At 41.5% G+C, this 20,133-nt stretch overlaps 2 protein-coding genes across 3 annotated transcripts; both read right to left on the bottom strand.

The window, feature by feature from the left end:
• Nucleotides 1-654: 654 nt before the first annotated feature.
• On the bottom strand, nt 655-12,317 carry ZMAT2 (zinc finger matrin-type 2). Its single transcript, XM_004477870.5, has 6 exons — nt 12,202-12,317; nt 11,768-11,861; nt 10,527-10,650; nt 9,224-9,297; nt 8,641-8,786; nt 655-7,979 (listed from the first exon to the last, which is right to left on the bottom strand). Exons 1-6 carry the CDS (start codon nt 12,217-12,219, stop codon nt 7,836-7,838), a joined length of 600 nt encoding a protein of 199 aa, XP_004477927.1. The 5' UTR covers nt 12,220-12,317; the 3' UTR covers nt 655-7,835.
• Nucleotides 12,318-13,124: 807 nt separating this feature from the next.
• LOC101429194 (histidine--tRNA ligase, mitochondrial) lies at nt 13,125-20,013 on the bottom strand. Of its 2 annotated transcripts, none has more exons than XM_004477863.5 (13): nt 19,906-20,013; nt 18,532-18,606; nt 17,790-17,909; nt 17,567-17,662; nt 16,742-16,897; nt 16,533-16,640; nt 16,163-16,261; nt 15,753-15,846; nt 15,308-15,435; nt 14,979-15,221; nt 14,699-14,815; nt 14,324-14,470; nt 13,125-13,897 (listed from the first exon to the last, which is right to left on the bottom strand). In XM_004477863.5, exons 1-13 carry the CDS (start codon nt 20,011-20,013, stop codon nt 13,838-13,840), a joined length of 1,551 nt encoding a protein of 516 aa, XP_004477920.2. In that variant the 3' UTR covers nt 13,125-13,837. The 2 variants fall into 2 exon arrangements, with proteins under 2 accessions (XP_004477920.2, XP_004477921.2); XM_004477864.5 differs by having other exon boundaries at nt 16,742-16,867.
• Nucleotides 20,014-20,133: the final 120 nt, after the last annotated feature.

The raw sequence follows: 20,133 nt of genomic DNA, 5'->3' as shown, positions 1-20,133 counted from the left end.
TCAAAAACTATAGGGAAGCGGACTTGGCCCAGCGGTTAGGGCATCCATCTACAACATGGGAGGTCCGCAGTTCAAACCCTGGGCCTCCTTGACCCGTGTGAAGCTGGCCCATGTGCAGCGCTGATGCACGTAAGGAGTGCCCTGCCACGCAGTGGTGTCCCCCGTGTAGGGGAGCCCCAAGTGCAAAGAGTGCACCCCATAAGGGGAGCCACCCAGTGCAAAATAAAGTGCAGCCTGTCCAGGAATGGCTCCGCACACACGGAAAGCTGACACAACAAGATGATGCAACAAAAAGAAACACAGATTCCCGTGCTGCTGACAACAACAGAAGCAGACGAAGAAGACGCAGCAAAGAGACACAGAGAACAGACAACTGGAGCGGGGGGGGGGGGGGGGGTAGGGAAGAAGGGGAGAGAAATAAATAAATTAAATAAATCTTTAAAAAAAAAAACTATAGATGGAAAATTTTTAACACCCATATCAAAGAACTGGTAGATAAGTAAACAGAAATAGCATGGATATGAATGAGCTGAAATATATCATTAAATATATCAATGAAATATATCATTAAAAAAGAAATATTATACATAAATAGCAAAAGCAAAGAAGGTACTACATCAATGCTAAAGATCAAAAAAAGAACATGAGATTTAGTTTTATGAGACATGATATGGTCAAGCATTTTTTTCCTTTATTTTCTTCATTAACAAGGAAACCTTGGTCATGTCATTTCATCAGTCTGTGCTCATTTATTTATCTTTCTGAACACTGGAGAAACAACTGAGTTTGCTTTTAGAATTAAATAAGATAGAAGTGCCTGGACAGAATTTTTTAAACTAATGCTTCCATAATTTGTTAAGCTGCCTTTTATCTGTTATTTGATTTTTTGAAGTTGAAATAAAGTTCATTTAAATATATATATACATATACATATATAAACAGAAAACAGACATTCTAAAATAATGGAAAGCAGGCATTCTTTTTGAACATGCCTAGAGCATTTACAATAGACCATGCATTAGGCCATAAATGATGTTTCACTAAATTCCAAAAATCAACCCCCAAAACAAAACAAACGTTTTTTAAAAAGAAAAAAGAAAACAAAAATAAAAAGCAAAAAATAGAAAAAAAATCATTCCCTTCAGACAATGCTCTCCAACTACAATCAATTATGGAATTAACATTTTTAAAAGATTGCCAAATAAAATCCCACATGTTTAGAAACTAGGTAACATATCATTAAATAACACTTAGGTTAAAAAGTAAGGAATACTTAGAACTGAATAAAATATTACCACCTCACAAACCTTGTGTAACACAGCTAAAGAGATACTTAAAAGCAAATGTATTAGATAAATTGTATGCTTTATTAATACATACCAAGAAAGTTTATTTGCTTAAAAAAAGTAAATGTATAGCTTTAAATATACTCATGAAGAAACAAGAAAAGTTATAATTACATGAGCTGGCTTCTGGGTTTCCACAAAATAATGCCAGCTACCTAAATTTGAGTCTCTTCACATATTTTAAAAAACAAACCAAGGAGAATAAATAATACCACATATAGGCTACAGCATAACTTGGATACAGAGAATACTACAAATCTCATTTTATATACAAGCAAGTAAATCCAAAAACCAGCAGATCCAGGTGCAAAGCTTATGCTATAGAAGAAAAGACAAGATGGCACAGAAAAAACTAGAGAGCATTACAGGTCTAGCATTAGTGGAAGACAGATAAAATCACCCCCAGAGAAACAGTCCTCTCTTGACTAGAGAAATACTAACAACAGGTGTAAGACATGGTGGATTAAAGGAATTAAGAATCTAAAGGAAGGGATTGGAAGTGTTTGAGACCAGGAATGGCAATCTTGGGAAGACATCACTTCTGAAGGAAAGGAAGATGACTTGAAAGGCAAAAATACCTTGAGAGCTTGAGAGTGAGGAGAAAGAAGTAAGCAGTGAAAATTATCTCACAGAAATAAGAGAATCACAAAATCAGAAGATATATCAACCTATCCACCCAAAAAAAGTACCTTCCTTTTGAAACACACACACACACACACACACACACACACACACTACTTTGTTCTGCCAACAGAAGAGGGCACTCTTGAACTAAGAAACATTTTACGTATTCAAGGAATTCTGCTTCATTTGCAATTGCTGAAACTAGGAAACAAACATTTAAAATGAACAGAGAATAGCTGGCATAACATGAAGAAAACCAAAAAATGAGACTCCATATTAAAAAAAACAAAACATGAAACAGAACACCTCAGCCGGAATTAAATAAAATAGCCATAAACAATATTTAGTGATATGGAAAACATTGAATCAGAAAAATAATTCAGAACCGAAATGGACAAGGAAACAGAAAGATGTGAGATGAGAGCTGACAAAAATCAGGAAGCAAATTGAAGAAAAAGATAAATCATCTCAGGCTAAATTACAAGATGTCCAAGGGGGAAGAGATTGTATTTAAAATTCAATAACTGTACTGCAGTATGACTGCATTACTATAAACCAAATATATTGTGTAACATATTGTATGATTCCAAAAAAATTCAGTCATCTAATGTATTTGAGAAATGTATGTTTTTATTCAACTGTTTTTTTTAGTTTTTGTTTATATTTTCAATTATTAAATGTACAAAATAAAGTTTAAAAAAAATAAAATTCAATAACTGGTATTAAAGATATAAATGAAAATTCCCAAGAAAATAAAATCAAGAAAGCAGTAAGAAAGATCAGAGAAAATTATATAGGAATGAGACAATGAAAATCCAACATATATTGCAGTGCAGTGCCTAAAGAAGAAAAACAAAACAATGGAACAGAAACTATAATACAAGAAAACTTCCTGGAAATAAGAGACTTGAATTTACATATTTAAAGTGTCTGCTATGAATCTAGGAAAACTGAAATGGAATTGTCAGTTCTGAGGGATATCTTTAAAAACCTATTAGATTTGAAAGGAGAAATCCTCTGGGCCTCAGGCAAAAAGACTGAATGATTTATGCAGGAAAAGAAAATCAAGTTGGTATCAGGCTCCACAACAGCAGCATACAAAGAAAGGTAAAAATGAAATATTTTCAAGAGACTGAAAGGTTTTAGATCCAGCCAAACTGTCCTTCAAGTACAAAGGCTAGAGAAAACCACTTTTAAAAATGAGAACTTGGGGAACAGAGGTAGCGCAGTGGTTGAATGCCTGCTTCCCATGTATAAGGCCCAGGGTTCAATCCCTGATCCCTCTTTTTTTAAAAAAAGAAAAAAGGCAAGAACTCAGAAAATACTGTAATCACAAATCCCCATTTTAGGAATTAGAGAATAATTTCCCCCAAGAACTGGGGAAAATTCAGAAGTTATGATGGTGAACATTAAGTTATAAAAATAATAATTGTAGATGTACAACTAAAACAAAAGTGGGAGAACAGTATGTGTGCTGTTGGAGCTAGGAACTCCATGAAAGCATGTTCTTAAACTTAATCCATTTCTGAGGGTGTGAGTGGGATTCAGACAAGTAGAGAGAAAGTCAGGGGAAGCAAGAAGCTGAAAGTTAAGGAAACAAGAAAGAAGCCAGAAGGGCCCCCATGTGCATTGCTATGTGACATAGAATCCAAGAACCAAAGCTCACTCTCAGCCAGCCCCAGAATGTCAGTCTTTGGGAAGAAAGCATTGCCTCGATGATTCTTTGCTTTGGATTTCTTCTAGCCTCAAAACTGGGAGCCAAAAAATTCCCATTATTTAAGCCAACCCATTACATGGTATTTGCTTTAGCAAGAGGAAATTAAAACAGTTTGCAAATCGTTTTCTAAAACTAATATGACTGAAAAATGGGAGGAGAGGAGAAAAAGGGAAAAATAGAACAAATAGTTGCTATGTAATAGGAGGGAGTTAAAGGCACAGCTCTCAAACAAATAATAGAGTCCAAGTAAGGAAAAAGAATATTAGGACATCATAAAAGATACAAGTATAAAGTTAAAAATTGGAACAAAAACACAAGCATTACTAAACAACAAAAATAATTGTATAAGTTTTTGTTTGTTTATAGTACTTCCTTACTTTCTGGCACCATAACGTGCTGCAAGTTCATCCAGAATATTTCCTGCCCCTTTTCAATGATCAGTTATTTTTCCCAGAAGCCTTGGTTCCTTTTTTTTGTCGTGGATGGGGGTGTAGGGGATAGGGGCCTGAACATTTCTGGAAGTGGGCGGCAGTAAAAGGACCGGATAGTACCAGCGAGTCTCTTATCTCCTGCCACGGGTGGCTGGAAGTATGGAAACCTGAAGGAACCGCTGAGCTAGGGCCAGACAGAAAGAAAACTGATTTTAATGTCCTTGACTGGTGAGAAACAAAGTCTCGCGTCACTTTCTAAGAAGGCAGCTAGCCAAGCGTTGGCACTCTGGGATGACTCAGCGTCGGAAAAAAAGTCCAGTTAGCCCCATCTTCAGACGTCTAAGAGAGCACCAGTCCGGGAACTATACACCACTAAATAGGAAGACCCAGGCCTCTCCTATACTCCTGGTGAGCTTTCCTAGCTGCGTGCGGGCTTATTCTCTCCTACCACCTAGTCCACTACAAGTTTCTGGACCCCCAGTCCAGCCTGCACGCTCCGGAAACACTCAGGAGTCTCTTTGTGACCAAATCAATTTTCACAAGCAAGTGCCTCAGGTCTAATCTTGGGGCTTCCCTGCTAAGTCAGATTGTGTTACTATTCTTAAAAATTTTATATACCATAAACAGTGAAGTTTCTCTTCTCTTAGTTACCGCTTTTCTCCAGCTAACCGCCTGTAATATTCCAGTGTTTCCTTCCAGTTCTTTTCTTCTATGTATCTCTAACTGGACACACAATAGCTTTGGGTTTTGGGGTTGTAAGGGATCAGTTTGTTGGGTATTATTTTGTTTTACTTAACAGTATGTTTTGAGAGCTTTCCCATCAGTATATATAGACCGAATATATATATATATATTAGGAGGTATTGGAGATTGAACCCGAGACCTTGTACATAGGAAGCAGGCACTCAACCACTGAGCTACATCTGCTCCCCAATGAGTTTTTTTCCTTTGTTTTTAGGAGGTACCAGAGATCAAACCCAGGACCTCATTCATATGTGGGAAACAGGAGCTCAACCACTGAGCTGCATCTGCTCCCCACGTATATTTTAATTGTTGCATTATACTGAAGTATAAATGTACCAGTTTTATGTTTCATTACTATACACAAAGTTGCAGTAAACACCCTTGCACATATTCATGAATGTTTTTAGGAGTTGCTTGATTAGAATTGCTAGATCAGACTCAGCAATTTAAACTTTGGGGGAGGGTTATAGGAGATGCAAGAGGTTCTGAAGGTGCCTGAAGTCACAGGATCATCACCGGCTCCCTAAGTACTTTCAATGGCAATTCCACCAGAATGAAAATTCCATGAGGGCTGGGACCTAGATGCCTTGCCCTAGAAGATTCTACAAGGGCCTATAACCTGCTCACCCAAGCACTCCTTAATTTCAGCAGAAAAGTGAACACAAGTAGGCTAGACACAGGCATTGTCCTTAACCCAGATTGCAAAATTTTAGAAAGACCTCACACATAAAATAAGTATCTCTTCCAGAAAATTCTAAGTTTCCTAGTCTTCCTCAGGGCTCCTGAATTTCCATCCTATCTCCTTACTCCCATTTTCTAAGTTTGAGCCCCTCCAAACATCCATGACCCAGATTCAAAACACTTGCCAGTCCTAAGAGATCAGAGAACCTAAATTAAGAATTGCTTTTTAGTAGAGATGGCCAGAGTAAGATTCCACTGTACCAAAGAGAGAAATAATTTGAAGGTAAGTTGAATTAATGATTCCCTAGAGAATAAGTACTGAACCACAGGAGGCACTCGCCTCACTGAAACCTCTGGCTTGCCTTGAAGAGTAACAAAATGACTCAGTCAACTTGAGCAGAGTGTACAGAATCCTGCCAAGGCAAGCCCCCACTAATTTGCCCGTCAGTCCACAAATACTCAATATGAAACTCTGAGCCAGGTCTCAAATTGACAGGTGAAGATACATTCAAGTAGTGTTCCCAGTGCCAAGCTTGAGGGATCAGAATTTAATTAGGCAAAAGGCACTTGACAGCAACGGAGTTTCATACAAAAGTCCAAAGGAAGTGATTTGGGGACCCACAAGTGGTTCAGATGATACAAAGCATGTGTGAAGAGATGAAGCAGAAAAAATAGTCGCCTTGTTAAACCAAACAGATCTCTCTCTTCAGAGTTTAGAGCCAACAAATTAAAGAAATCCTCTGCTTAAAGTTTTGATAACTACTGGTCTTTTCCTCCCCTTTCTCCCCCCTGGACCTAACTCATTACCTGACCCATGGGACATCAAGGTATTTTTTTAGTAAACCAGTTTATACCATGTAATTCTCAAGAAGTCAGCTTCTTGGTGGTGGTCCGTGGAAAGTGGGAGAGGACTTCGGTTTGCCATCCCCCACCCAACCAGGGAACACAGACATCTTTGGATGTCACAGCTTGGGAGAAAGGAGGTTGCTACTAACATCCAGTGGCCCAGGGATGCTGCTAAAACACCTTTACATGCACAGGACAACCTCCCACAACAAAAATTATCTGGCCCAAAATGTCAGCAGTGCCAAGATTGAGTAATCCCGTGCCCAGCTGCATATAGTAATGAAAATACAAGGTTCTACCTACAACTTTGTTCAAAAAACAGATCAAAGGAGGCTGAAATTATAGGAAAAGTTTTGTCCAGACTCCTCTCAGTGCATAAGGATCCCACATCAGAAGAAATACAACCGATGCTGAAGGAACCTAAGCCAAAAAAAAAAAAAAAAAAGTGACAGGGCTCAAATGACAGGAGAATTAAGAAAAAGCTTTATGTGAAAATCCTCAGCATGGAAAGGAAAGACAAATATCAACAGGGAAGAATATGGAATGTTCCCACCAAATGTGAAACAGGCCCAGTCAATGCCATTTATTATAAATGTTGAACAGCCTCTGAGACCCAAGGGATCCCAGAGTGAGGCTTTTTTTTTTCTTCCTTTTTTTTGCATCAAACAGGATCTTCCAAAAGCCTGCTCACAAGGAAGACAAAAACAGAGAAATCCTCAATAATATGAAACAAAGAGCATAAGCTGTAATAGTCTCCTAATGAACAACAAAGGTTAAAAAACTCACCAGACACAAACCACACCAAACACTCATCCCATTTAATTTCCTGTTACATGCTCTGAGAAAGCCAAGAACATCAGTCCCCTGGATAGCTATGCTCTGGGGTTCTAGCTCAGGCCTCCTCTATGTGAGATTCATGCACACATACCCACACACACCACTGATCCAGGCAGAAGTACACATGCATGCACAGGTGGCTACAGATCCACAGGGCAGGATGGGGCTGGAAAGGGGCTGGCCAAGGATATGCCATCAATTGGAAACTGGGAACCCAGAGAACGCTTCTGGTGCAGGCTGACAAGAGTCAAAATTAAAACATAGGCAGAACACAGGATAAACACAGGATCCTCAGACAAGGGATTGGATAGATGAAGAGGGAAAGATACAGGGGGGGAGTTTCGGGAAAGCAGCCTCAGAAGGGGAAGATTTTCTTTATTGGGAACTCAGATGGGCAGAGGTTCCATGACTCCAGTGATATACTATGGCTGAAGGAATGTGCCACAGTATTACCTCTGCATCCTGTGCCCTCTCCCAAGGTAGAGGGAGATGACAAACATCCACCCTCTAGTCTTCCCCATTGCCACTGATAAGGACTTTTCCAAGTGCCCAAAAAGAAATGACCCACACACACAGTTAGGCCCAGCAAAAAGCCAAGCATAGAAAGCCTCAGTAACTCTTCTTGGTGGAACCAAATCCAGAGAAGCCCATCACAGCTGCCATCTCATCATCCTCCTCAAACGTTAAGTCCTCCTCAGCCCTCCTTTTCTTCTCCTTCTGTTTTTCTTTCTTGTAGGCTTTGGCTTTTTCCTCCTAGGGGACAAAATCACTGAGAATCAGTTCAGATTCCTGAGCTAACAGTTGTCCAAAAAGAAAGGTGAGCAACAAAATTCTATCTTTAGGAGAAAGTAGATAAAGACAAGTAAAGTCTAAAGAGCAGAGGAAAAGCCACTATAATAAGGGGAAAAAAAATAAGTTTTAGCCTCTGAAGAAGCACTCCTCAATCCCATACCAGAGTTTATCTCTAGTTCTTAAAAGGGTTATAGGAGCAAAACTACATAACAACAACTAACATTCTGGGGCATGTAGTACACGCGAGGAACTGTTCTAAGTACTTTATTTATATTATACTAAGATATCTAATATGGGAAAACTGAGGCACAGAGAGGTTAAATAACTTGCTGGTTCCAGAGGCCTCTTGAAGACTAGTTAAATTTAGTCAATCCCTCCAATAATTTAAAAAAAAAAAAAAAAGTACAGCCCAGAGGTCTAGGATAAAAGGGTAGGTTTGGAGCTATCTCCCCTTCAGACCATGAGCATCCCTAACAAGGATAATAAATATTTCCCCAATATACAGAATTCAGGATATATAACTATCCTCTGGGGTGGAAGTGGGATGAGGAAGAGGGCCTGGCCTTCCCTTGACTCATAAAATTCCAGGTTAGGGGGTGTGGAGATGGGAGTGGAGCTTCACCTCTTCTCTGAGCTCCTTCATCCTCTCCTCAAAATCATAATCCTTCTGCTTCTCTTCCATCTTCTTCTTGTTGACTTCAAAGCGTTTCTTCACTTGATCCAGGGTAGACCGTTCCACACGCATAGACATGCCCAGGTTTCGCTGATCTGGGTGAAGAAGGTAAGGTCATTACAAAGACCTTGGCCTCTCAAAAGGTATTTTCTTGACTTTTTAAAAAACATTTTCCCATAAAACACACAGCAAAAATAAATACAGCTAAAAGAAACTCCCATGGCCTCACCTGTTCCCTGAAGCAGCAGCCCCAGATAACAAGACTCAAGTGCCTTTCAAATGACCAATGTAGATGGGCACCAGTGGGGACAGCTGGGCACAGGAAAAGAACATGGTGTGGGCTTGTTGAGAGCCTAGTACAGTATCTCACCTCCTGGCCTCCAGAAATATTAGATAATGAAGAAAAAGATGGTCTGTGCTGAAGCAAGTGGAGAGTTCCGCAGGCTTAAAAAAAAAAGGTTCAACAGAAACCACCCACACCCCTTCCAAAACCCAATCCCAGCCCCAGTCACCAACTACCTCTAAACCTTACGTTTCTTTCCATTAATATGATCCAGAAAGTTGATGGAGTCCTTCACCACACAGTCACAGACATTGCAGTAATATCTAGTAAATAGGAAAGAAAAGCACGTGGGTGAAATCTGGTTTTAAGGATCTTATGGTTTCCAACCAAGAAACTCATAGTTTTCAGTAAAATATTGCCAGTCTTTCTGGAAGGAGGCACTTCTTATTTCCATAAGGCCTTAGCTCTTTGAAGAGTTTGGTAGCCAACCTCTAGATGGCCCCCACAATAAGCCCTGCCTCCTGGTATTTCCAGGTACCTAGTTCCTTTCCACACTGTACCAAAGGATGGCAAAAGTAATGTATATCACTTCCAAGATTAGGTTACGAAAGACTTTGGTTTCTGTCTTTGTCTGTCTACCTGCCCATACCTCCCTCCTGGATCATTTGCTCTAAGGAAACCAACCAGCTGCCTTGACATGAGAAGTGCTATGAAGAGACCCATGGGACAAAGAAGTGAGGCCTCCAATCAAAAGTCATGAGAGAGCTGAGAAGCAAAACCTTCAGCCCTACTCAAGTCTTAGGTGACTGTAGCCCCAGCCAAAATCTTGATTGAAGTTTTGTGAGCTACCCTGAGCCAGAAGCACCTAGCTAAGCCATTCCCAAATTCCTTAGCCACAGAAACTGTGAGCTATTTGTGATTTTAAGCTGCTAAATTTTAGAATAATTTGTTACATAGTAATAAATAAATACAGAGAGGAAATATAATAGTGGATTTACAAAGCTCCTCAGAGAAGTGTCAATTCATTTCCATTTGTGTTGCCCTCCTACTGAAGAAGCTAAACACACTACACATAGGAGTACTGGTGAGCAAAGGGATAGAAAGCTCTTGTGGAGCTCTTCTTCCTACAGATTACAGGCTTTGTCTGGGGAAAAGGCAATCCATAAAAATGACAACCTTTGAAGCCCACTAGGAATCTTTAGCATCAGCAGCTCCTGGGCTCCATTCTAGTTCCACCTAATTTCTCCCTAGAGATCTCTCCAGTAGTCCTTTCCTTCATTTTTAAGTCTGGCAGGAGAACAAATAATCCCTTTTAAAACATTAAGTAGTTAGTGTTAATATGCAGAAACTTATGGAGTGACCCTTCCTAGAAATACTATCATACTAACTTGAAACTTTGAGGAACTTTTTATTTTAAAAAACAAATAGAAGACAGAACTACAGATAAGGTTGTTACCTGGGGCCAGGGACCTTCCTCAGCACTTCCTAAAATCAGCATAAATAGTTTATCAGACCCACTCTTGGCTTCAGAAAAAGATGAAAAGCCACTTACCCTCCCATCTCAGATTGTGGGGTGGTCTTGGTAATGACAATTGTCTTCCCAAGCTTGGATTCCAGGTCCACTTTGTAGTCCCTGTGCCGCAGAAGCTCCCGCTTGACTGGTTGCACTGGCTTTCCTGAAACATAATGGAAAAGGTAGTCCTTTCAGTATTACAGTTCCTCAATCAGAAAGGAAAAGAAATGCATGAAATGCAAATTTCAGAGTCCTTTTTTGTTTGTTTGTTTTAATTCCTGAAGCAAGGGACACAATGGACACTTGACACAGTAGCTAGGGAGAATCTAAACACAGGAATAAATGATAGGCAATTACCAATTCTCTATAGCTTTTCTCTACCTTAAAGCCAGCAAGTTTAAAAAGCAATATATTTTTTATTCATTGATTAAGTGAACTAAGGGAAGATTTCTGAATTTGTACAAGAAGCAACCTTTTAAAAAGAAGAACAAGGACACTGAGTAATGCTTTCAAACAGATATCCTATGTAGAACACAGAAAGCAACTTTCTGAGAGATGGGTCAAATTTTAAAAGGGGGAAAGAATGAGGAATGGAATTAACATTTATGAGGCACCTTTTATATACCAACCGTTGCTAAACATGTTACGTTAAAAAAAAGAGAGAAAAGAAAAAAAGATTAGTGTGTATAAGATGATGTGGAAATAAAAGTGGAAGAAGGACGTAAAAGTTCAAAAATAGATGAGAAAATAAGACATTTCTTTCTGTAAAGGGGGATTCTCTAGGATAGGAGCATTAACTCCCTGAGGTTGTACAAGGCATAGAGAAACAGCATTAAGCACTAGGTGAAACAATCACACAGTTCCCTGGTGAGTAGTACTACTTTTCTTAGACTATATGGGAGAGTCTTGATTGGGCCAGGAATGTTCTCCGATCCGTGAAGCAATTTCAAAGGAAGGCAGGAGTCGTCAACACCAAGAATGCACAGCAGCAACACACAAACACTTCACTTAGCTGCTTCTCTATCACTACTAAGAATTTTAATATTTTCTCTGTACATCAGGAAAGCATTAAACGAGTCAAACAATGACAAGAAAGCAGAAGGCAAGAGAGCTGAAAAGAACTTCAAATCACTTCAGTCCACCTCCTTGCCTTCGTTTTATACACGAAGAAACGGGACCCCGAGGCAACGCTCTGCCAAAGGTTACACAGTGCAGGGCAGGGCATTTCAACAACCCGCCTGCATTGCCTCTATGATACCCTTAGCCCTGCAAGCACCTACCATCCTTCTTTTCTCTCTCTTCCGTAAGCCTCTTCTCGGCGAGTTTCTCGTATTCATCTTTGTCCCACTTTCGGCGAAAATCCAAATTTTTTGTCTGTAGGGGGAGGGGAAAAGTACTCAAGGTCCGTCAGGAACCATGCAGGCACCCCTAGAGAAACTGAAAGAACCGCGTCCTCGCCGCCAACGCGGCACCGAGACCTTCGGAGAGCGAAGGCTCTCCGGATCGCACCAGGAGGCTGTGGCAACCCCGGGACCCTGACCCTGGAGACCTCCGGGATTCCACCGACCCTGCGCCCAGGTCTTACGAGGGAGTTCTCGCTCCCGAATCCTGGGATAGCGAGGAGTTATCTGGCAGCCTGTCCCATAAGTCCGCCTCTATACTGCGAAGAGAAGCCCCCACCGAAAAAAACCTCCTCCTCACGCACAAAACCTACCCCGCTCCCCGACGCCATCTTCGCCGCGAAGTGAATGGGAAGCCGGAAAATGCCGTAAAAAGCGGCCCAGAACCGTCAAGTGAGGTGACTCTCCAATAAGATTAGAGCACCCAGTTCTAAACGAACCAAGGATTGGAGGACTTCTAAACAGGCCTGTTGGCCGCACCTCAGCTCCAAGAAGACAGCGCAAGCGCAAGGGGAACGTGAAGCAACACGGAAGTAAGGGCGCTTACTAACATGTTTTTGACTCAGCTTTAAAAACAAAGATCGATGTGCTGATAGATTTATTAATAGTTCAGCTCGTCTGCTTTACTAGTGAGGAAGCTTAGGTTCGGAAACACTGCCCTCTGATCTAGCCTAATCAACTTTGAGTGCCTGGCCAAGAGTTTCTAAGCATTGAAGGCTGAAGCGGTTATTAGTAGCTTTAGATGCCCAGTTCACTGCATGCACTAGGAATATGGTCTAAACTACACTCAAGTGTTTGCAAGAGCCGCAGTCTTCCCAACACACATGCATGGAAAGCGCTCTTTTGCACTTTGGCTCTTTTTCTTGAAGCAATGCTATTTCACCCTTTGGTTTCTTTCAACTGGGGAACATTATAGTCATCTGATATGCACCACACAATTTAATTAATATGATTGGACTTGGGAAGGCCAGTTTTCAGCCACACTTTTAGGATGAAGCACTCTGGCAGATGGCTCACTGTATGTTGCTTTTTAGCGACTAGACTTAATCTCCAAGTTGTGTTGGGGATGAGGGGTAAAGGGAAAGGACACTGTAGCTGCTCTCTTCAGTGAATACATAAGCATTAGCCCAGGGAAGTTACTCCATCCCAGTTTACAATTAAAATGCTCCAGTGTATACACAAGTGTTTTCTAAGGCCTATGCAAACCAGTACCTTTATAACAAATCATCCAAACTACTACATTTAATATTTTATTCAACATATTATCCAACCACTTCTAGAACATCCACCTCCACGGCAGGGCATGGAATAGTCAGGGCAGTGATTGTGGCACCGGAAATTGGCCCCAAAAATCATAAAAGATCAGACCTCAGTCTTGCCACATCACCTATTAAGTTCAACATTCAAGATTATTAAACAGACAGCCCACAGTCCTATTAACAGTGGGTAAGCTAGAGAGATGCCACATCTCTGGTCTTAAGTGAGAAAGCATCCATTGCCCCTCCCTCAAAACTTCCTGAACCAGGCCATTGGCTGGTTGTGGACAAATTCCCCAGACTGGTTCAGAGGCTACAGTGGAAGGCTAAGATCTCAAAGGCTCACAATCCTCTCAGCCCGTTGAATCACTCCCAAGTCTTGCTCACAGCAACCATCTCAGCACCTCTTGGCGGCATTCAGTGGCATTTTAAATCTGCCATCTACTTCTGCAGCTAAAGCATGTCTCTTATGTCCCAGCCAGTTCACCCACGCAAAGTAGCTGCCTACATCAGTGGCTTGAAGCCATAGGATCCAGGAGTCCTCAGGACCTTCTACAGTTCTGTATCCAAGAAGGATGGAGGAGGCAGAAGGAATTTGTCATCCACTATGGCTGGCAGTTATGGAGTCTATCAGCAACTCATTCATAGATGAAACCCTTTCTAGAAAGAACAGCAGATGGCAGTCAAGCAAGGATCAAGACTCAGACAGTCGCTTCTGAATTTCGGCCACAAGATTGTCCCGTTTAATGGCCACCTGAAACATAAAGAGAACCCTCATGTGACAAACAAGAAAGTGATACCAGCTCCTCAGCCACTCCATTTCCAGATTCATTTTACTCTGCATCTGCTCCTACTACTTAGGAACCTAGTAGGGAGTAGTGTGCACTTAAGGCTGACTTAGGAAATGCATGCCCTCAAGATTAAAGAGATCCTCATTCAAACACAGAATCTATGTTTAATATGTTATTAGTCTCAAAACACACATTCAGATTTTATCTGTCCTTCTTCTGCCACCCAGCCAATACTCATTGGCTGCAGTGGTTGCTTGGGATAGGTCTTCATTCTTCTCCATCTCTATTAACCTTGGGGATATTTTTTCAGTCAGAAGATAATTATTTCTTAAAGAATCTGGGAAAGATAGTAACACTCAGTCCCTTCTATTTCTGTCTGCCTCACTCACCTCCTCCCTGCTGGCCACTGAGCGGAGCTTTATGACCCCTTCCTTCAGTTCTTGTTCACCAATGATGACCGCCAGCGGAATGCCCATGTTCTCACAATAGCGTAGCTGAGTTAGTAGTTTAGGGTTGTTCTTGTACAGCAGCTCGGCCTGAAAAGGGTCAAGACAGAGTACAGGACTTATAAGTAACCACAGCACACAAACCCTAGAAGCAAGTGTTTCCAAGGAAGCAACAAGTGGCTCACCCTCCTACCCTAAGGAGCCACTGTAGTGAAGGTTAAAAAGGTCTTCAGTTCCACTCCAGGCATTAAGGTAGAAATAGGCCTGAAACCTGAATTCCACACATACCAGATGGCTTGGATTCCACCTCCACCATACCTTGATCCCAGCATCCCACAGCTCTGCAATTAGTTTCAATCGTTCTTGAAGAAAGTTCTTCTGTGGTGTGGCCACAAATACTTGAGTCTCTGTGGTCCGTACCTTTTCACCAAAAGCCTGATAAAGAGAAAGAAGATAGTAAAACTAATTTAAAAAAAAAACTTCCTTTATACCAAGAACTCTAAAAGACAAAAAGAATCGTCAGAAAAACAGCCCCACTAAATCTCCAATAACAAGAGGGTGTTTAGACCTCCAACCCCAGCTCCTACCTAAGGCTTACCTTCATCCTCTGCTCCACAATGGAGAATATACGCTCTACCCCAATACTGAGCCCCACACATGGCACCTTGTGGCCCTTGGGGTTGAACATGCCCACCAGTCCATCATAGCGTCCTCCAGCAGCCACACTGCCCATGCTCAGAGACTCTTCCCCAGCCTGAGCTGGGGTCTGTAGCAGCACTGCTTCATAGATCACTCCTGTATAGTAGTCTAGGCCACGAGCCAAGCTTAGGTCAAAGGAAATCTGTGGAGATGAGGCTATAGTCAGTCCCAGACAGGACCCTGAAAGCCCTTGAGTTCAGCAGGAGGCCCACTCCCAACTTGGTTCACCTTCTCGTTGATTCCAAATAGAGTCAGGTATTCAAAAAGCAGCTTCAGGTCCCTCAGACCCTCTAACACTTGCATGTTCTGGGATAGTCTGGGATCCTGGAACAGTTGTTCTACCAGTGATACCCCACCTAAGAAGACAGGTGGAAAGAAATAAGGTCTGTGCTTTTTACCAAGACAAGTTTCATCCCAAATTATCCCAAACATGCTCCAGTAAATAAATGAAAGATACTGTTCTCATATGACCAGACTCTCCTCTTCTGCCTCTACCTTTGCTACCCAAAGATACAAAGTGGTTACAATAAGTAAAAAGGGAATTAAATTCAGACCAGGCTCTGAAGCTTAGTGCCATTTCCAAAAAGAAGCAGTTTCATAGGTTTAAATTGTGCATGTTTCCCTCACCCTATTGTGAGTTGTACCACATAGCTCTGAAAACCCTAGTTCTTACCACGAAGTTGGATGTAGTCCCCAATTTGATCAGCTGCCTCGGAAGCCAGGCCTTTCTTTGCCACCATCTCGTGTCTCACCTCTTCCCAAGACCTCTGCATAAATACCCACACATTAGCTCAACCCCAAGATCCCACTTACTCTACTGGAAAAGGACATCTCACTTTCATTTAGTATGTGTGTCATGAGTAGCTACAACTACTTTCAGCTAAGCCAGAGGCAAATTAGGAAATCCAGCCACAGCTCTTACTGCACAGCAGAACTCAGGCCATGCTTCAGGATGTCTTCTGATCTTCCTCCCAGAAATAGCTCACATCGAGCCCCCATTGCCTTATTTTTCTCTAAGAATAGAGATTTAAGGACAGGGCAGAAACCCAAATGGGGTCTACTGAAATATGTCTTCTTTGTTACCTTGTCTAATTTGTCTATTGAAGAGCAGATGGCACGGAATTTGCCTTCAGGAACACCACAGACAGCAAACATCCCATCCACAATCCGCCGGTCATTGACCTGTGAACTCAATGTAAGTAACCAAGTACCTATCAATGCCCTTTCCCTCAAAACAATGGCAATCCCTATTTTTCTGATTCATAAAAAGGACAGGAATGAAGTCTCACAGGAAGAGTATATAAGAAATGCAACAGCTGTACTAAAGAAGTCCTAGAGCTTTAGGACTAGAGCAGGATTAAAGGCCAGGGACACCTATGTTTTTGAGACTAGCATAGAGCAGCAACAGGGCAAATGAAGAATTTTACTCCTTAATCCTCAGTCCTGGCCTCACCTTAATAAGAAAGTCCCCCAGCTGCAACCTACTTAGGATTTCACACATGATTTTCAAACATTCTGCATCAGGAATCATAGGATCATATTGACCAGCAATATCAAAATCCTACAGCAAAGAAAAAGAAAAGAAAAAAAAAATCACTAATCAGCCAGTTCCCAGAATGTGGCTCTGAACTATCACACTGCTGCCCTCATCAGATTACTTACACACTGGCAGAACTCCCTGTAGCGGCCTTGGATTATGGTTGGGGTCTCCCTCCGCCACACCTTTCCAACATGGTAGCGTTTCATCTGCTTCACCTTATTCATGGCCAGATACCGAGCAAAAGGGACCTCACATAAAGAGGTTAAAGAGGAAGGATACTGCATTCAAAACTTAGGCCCAATACAAAGACAAAGGGAAGACTGGGCCTCTAATAATTGGATCTTATCCACTAGGATGAGAACAAGGACTTCTTCCATCTTATTTTCCAAGGCCTAGCAGTGCTTGCCACTCATTATATTGAATAGTGTCAAATGAAGGACTCCTACTTAGCCAAAATGAAAGTTCAGCAGAAAGAAGAGGTAGAAACAGAAATGACCCAAGAACTTCAGGTCTGGGCCATTACCCCTACCTGATTCAGATCAGTTCTCAACTTGGTCAAGCTTTAGAACCTGGATTTGCCTATAACTTCTAAGTCATTGTTTCTGATCATGTAAAACTGAGGCCACCTGCATCTTAATTATCCAGGATGCTTGTTTAAAAAGCAAATTTCTGAGCCCCACTCCAGCTACAGAATTAAGAATCTCTGGAGCTGGGGGCTAGGGGAACTATGTTACTACTAGCTCCCCCAGGAGATTCTGATGCACATTAAAGTTAAAGTAACAAGACGCCAGGATAGGCTACACTGGCAAATTGTCTTCTGAAAGAAAACAGGGAGTAGAGGGCCCCAAATGACCTACTGGATCCCAGAGTCACTCTCCTCTTTTTTGTCAAAGAATGCCCTCTGGGTTTGGAAGAGATAGGTCAGCCTCCAAAACACAGAAGGATACAGTAAGGTCATAGCGAAGGGACAACAGCTCTCCACCCTGATCCTTTAGATCATAGATGAGTAGATAGTCCTCTCCATACTTCTCAGTGAGCATTTCCTATAGGGGTCAAACAGAGAGAAGAACCACAGTTCAAAGAAGGACTCCAGAACACAGACTAGAAGTCCTTTGGGACACTGAGGGCAGGTAAAAAAAAATGGGGTTCTAGTTATTCTTCTCCCTTTACCTTCAGCTCTAATGCTGGAGTATCCAACTCCTTTGCTCCATGACGTTTGAAGCAGCTGACAACTGTATCAAGAATTTTCTTTCTCACAACCATCTGCTGGGGACTAAGATCTCTGGTGCCCTGAGAACCAAAAGCAGTCACAGTGATGAAAAAAATATCCACTTAAGGCAAAGATTAAATTAAAGCAGTAATCTAAAGTCTGGAGCTGAAATCTCTTAAATTCAGATGACTGAGTCCCAAGCAGTATCTCAAAAATAATAAAGAAAATTTTCTAAAAATTTTGATGTTTAAAAAGGACATTACCTCCACTGCAACTAGGGGTAACTATGTGACCTATTCCAAGGAATGATAAAAACAGGAGACTATGCTGGGGGCCTTCTAGGAAAGATTTTCTTCTAAAAAGAAAGTCCTCTCCCCTTTTCTCCCATCTGTCCCTCTTCCTTCTTTCCAGTTTATTCACATTAAGTGAGGATGTGATGTCTGGAGCTCTGGCAACTATCTTGCAACAAATGAAGGAAATATCTAAAATCTCAAGACTTGCCAACCCCAAGCTTTGACTTTATTGGGCTGTGAGACAATCCTGAGACCACCTAGATTTGTTATGTGGGTGAAATAAACTCCCATTCAATTAAACAAAAAAAGGAAAGGGGGTCATTAAAAGGGATCAAGGAGAGAGGAGAGAGACAAAGAGGGCAGCCCTCCAAAGCACTCAAATAGGCACGGGTGGGACAAATGCCATTACCTTTGGGGTCTTGAGAATAAAATTTGATTTTTCTTGATCTGGTTTCAGTTGAGATGTTAACACGGCCTCTGCAACCTAGCAGAGGAAGGAATATGAGATGTGGCTCCCTTAGAGATAGGCCACAACTGGGACATCTCTGGCCCCATGCACCACCAACCTGCAAAGACTTTTCGCCCTGAGCAACAGAAAGCCTAAGCACCATTTTATTTATCTCAGTCTCAGCCCTCACACCCAAGAATCCATGTTGCATCTACAATATGCAAGCATTATACATGAGGTGAGGTCCTCATCAAACAGGAATCCTCATTGTATTTGGAGTTTTTAAATGTCTGAAAAGCACCTGAGAAACAATAACAACACAAAACAACCTACCACTACCACCACTAACTATCTAGGTGTATGATCTTCTCCATTTCTCAGTTCCTACTTAAATAGCAGAAATAAGAATTTTTAAGAAAGCACTCTGCTCATGAGACATGGAGGTAGGGAAAATGTAACTTGAAAATAGAAGAAAACCAGCCCAAAAGACACAAAACAAGTCTGTCAAATAAAGAGGAATGAACTTTCTGACTGAACTAAAAAACCCAGACTGGTAGGATGCTGTGACTGAAAATTACTAACAAAATATCTGAACCCTGTTGTTTATGATAGCACAGAGCATCTGCTTGGAATTCAGTAAGGTCTTTCGGAAGAAAGACAAAATAGAGTCAGTGGCTTTATTAATTGCCAGCAGGCTGTATGACCTTCCAGAAATAGTAATTCCATAATTTGGCAGATTCTCTCCCTCCAAGGATGGCAGTTCAGGTTTACAATTCCTCATTGACAACTACAAAGTTCAAAAACCTCTGAAAACTGAAAATGTTCCATAAGACTCACTTTGAAGTAAATTCTAATGTGAACTGAAGTCAGTCTACTTATGGTCTTTAGTTATCTCACGTAGGGGGATTATTCATACGTTTTGCTTAACATTATTGTGTGTGAGTAATAGGTGCTGCGCAGATCCCACTGGAGATACGAACTAATATTTGGTATATCACCCTTGCACTTTTCTAAAGTAAGAACAATTCTGAATTCCGAAAAATATCTGGTTCCAAGAGTTTCAGATAGGGGATTGGGAATCTGCGTTAAAACACTCCATTATTATGTATTCGTTGGTAAGTCATTTAATCTTGCAGACTCAGATTCCTCAACATCAAAATGGAAAGAATTCCGACCTCTTAAGATTGTTCTGAGGATTGAATGACGAAGCATGTAAAACGCTTAGTTTAGTGCCAGTATATAATGTATACTCAGTAAAAACTAATTTTAATTATACTATTATACAGGCCGCGAGTCCATGCCCCAACAGACTGGAGCTATCTCAGTCTTGCTCACCTGGCTATGACAGAGTACCACCCCGGTGCAAGCGGTGCGGGGCGGCCGCAGGAGCTGGCTGACCAGCGCAGCCCAGGCCCCCCTGGGTAGCAGTCTAAGCTGGGGCATTTCCCGGACAGGAGCCAAAGGACCGATCCCAGAAAGGGGGTACTGCGCTGTAGAGGCGAAGCCGGAACACCAGGAAAAGGGGTGACTGCCCACACCCCTCACGAGGTCCGAACAAGGAGC

This window comes from Dasypus novemcinctus, chromosome 2, assembly GCF_030445035.2.
Source record: "Dasypus novemcinctus isolate mDasNov1 chromosome 2, mDasNov1.1.hap2, whole genome shotgun sequence".
In the NCBI taxonomy this organism is placed as follows: Eukaryota; Metazoa; Chordata; class Mammalia; order Cingulata; family Dasypodidae; genus Dasypus; species Dasypus novemcinctus.
Note: the sequence above shows the minus strand (reverse complement) of the source record. Positions and strands in the feature narration are given on the sequence as shown.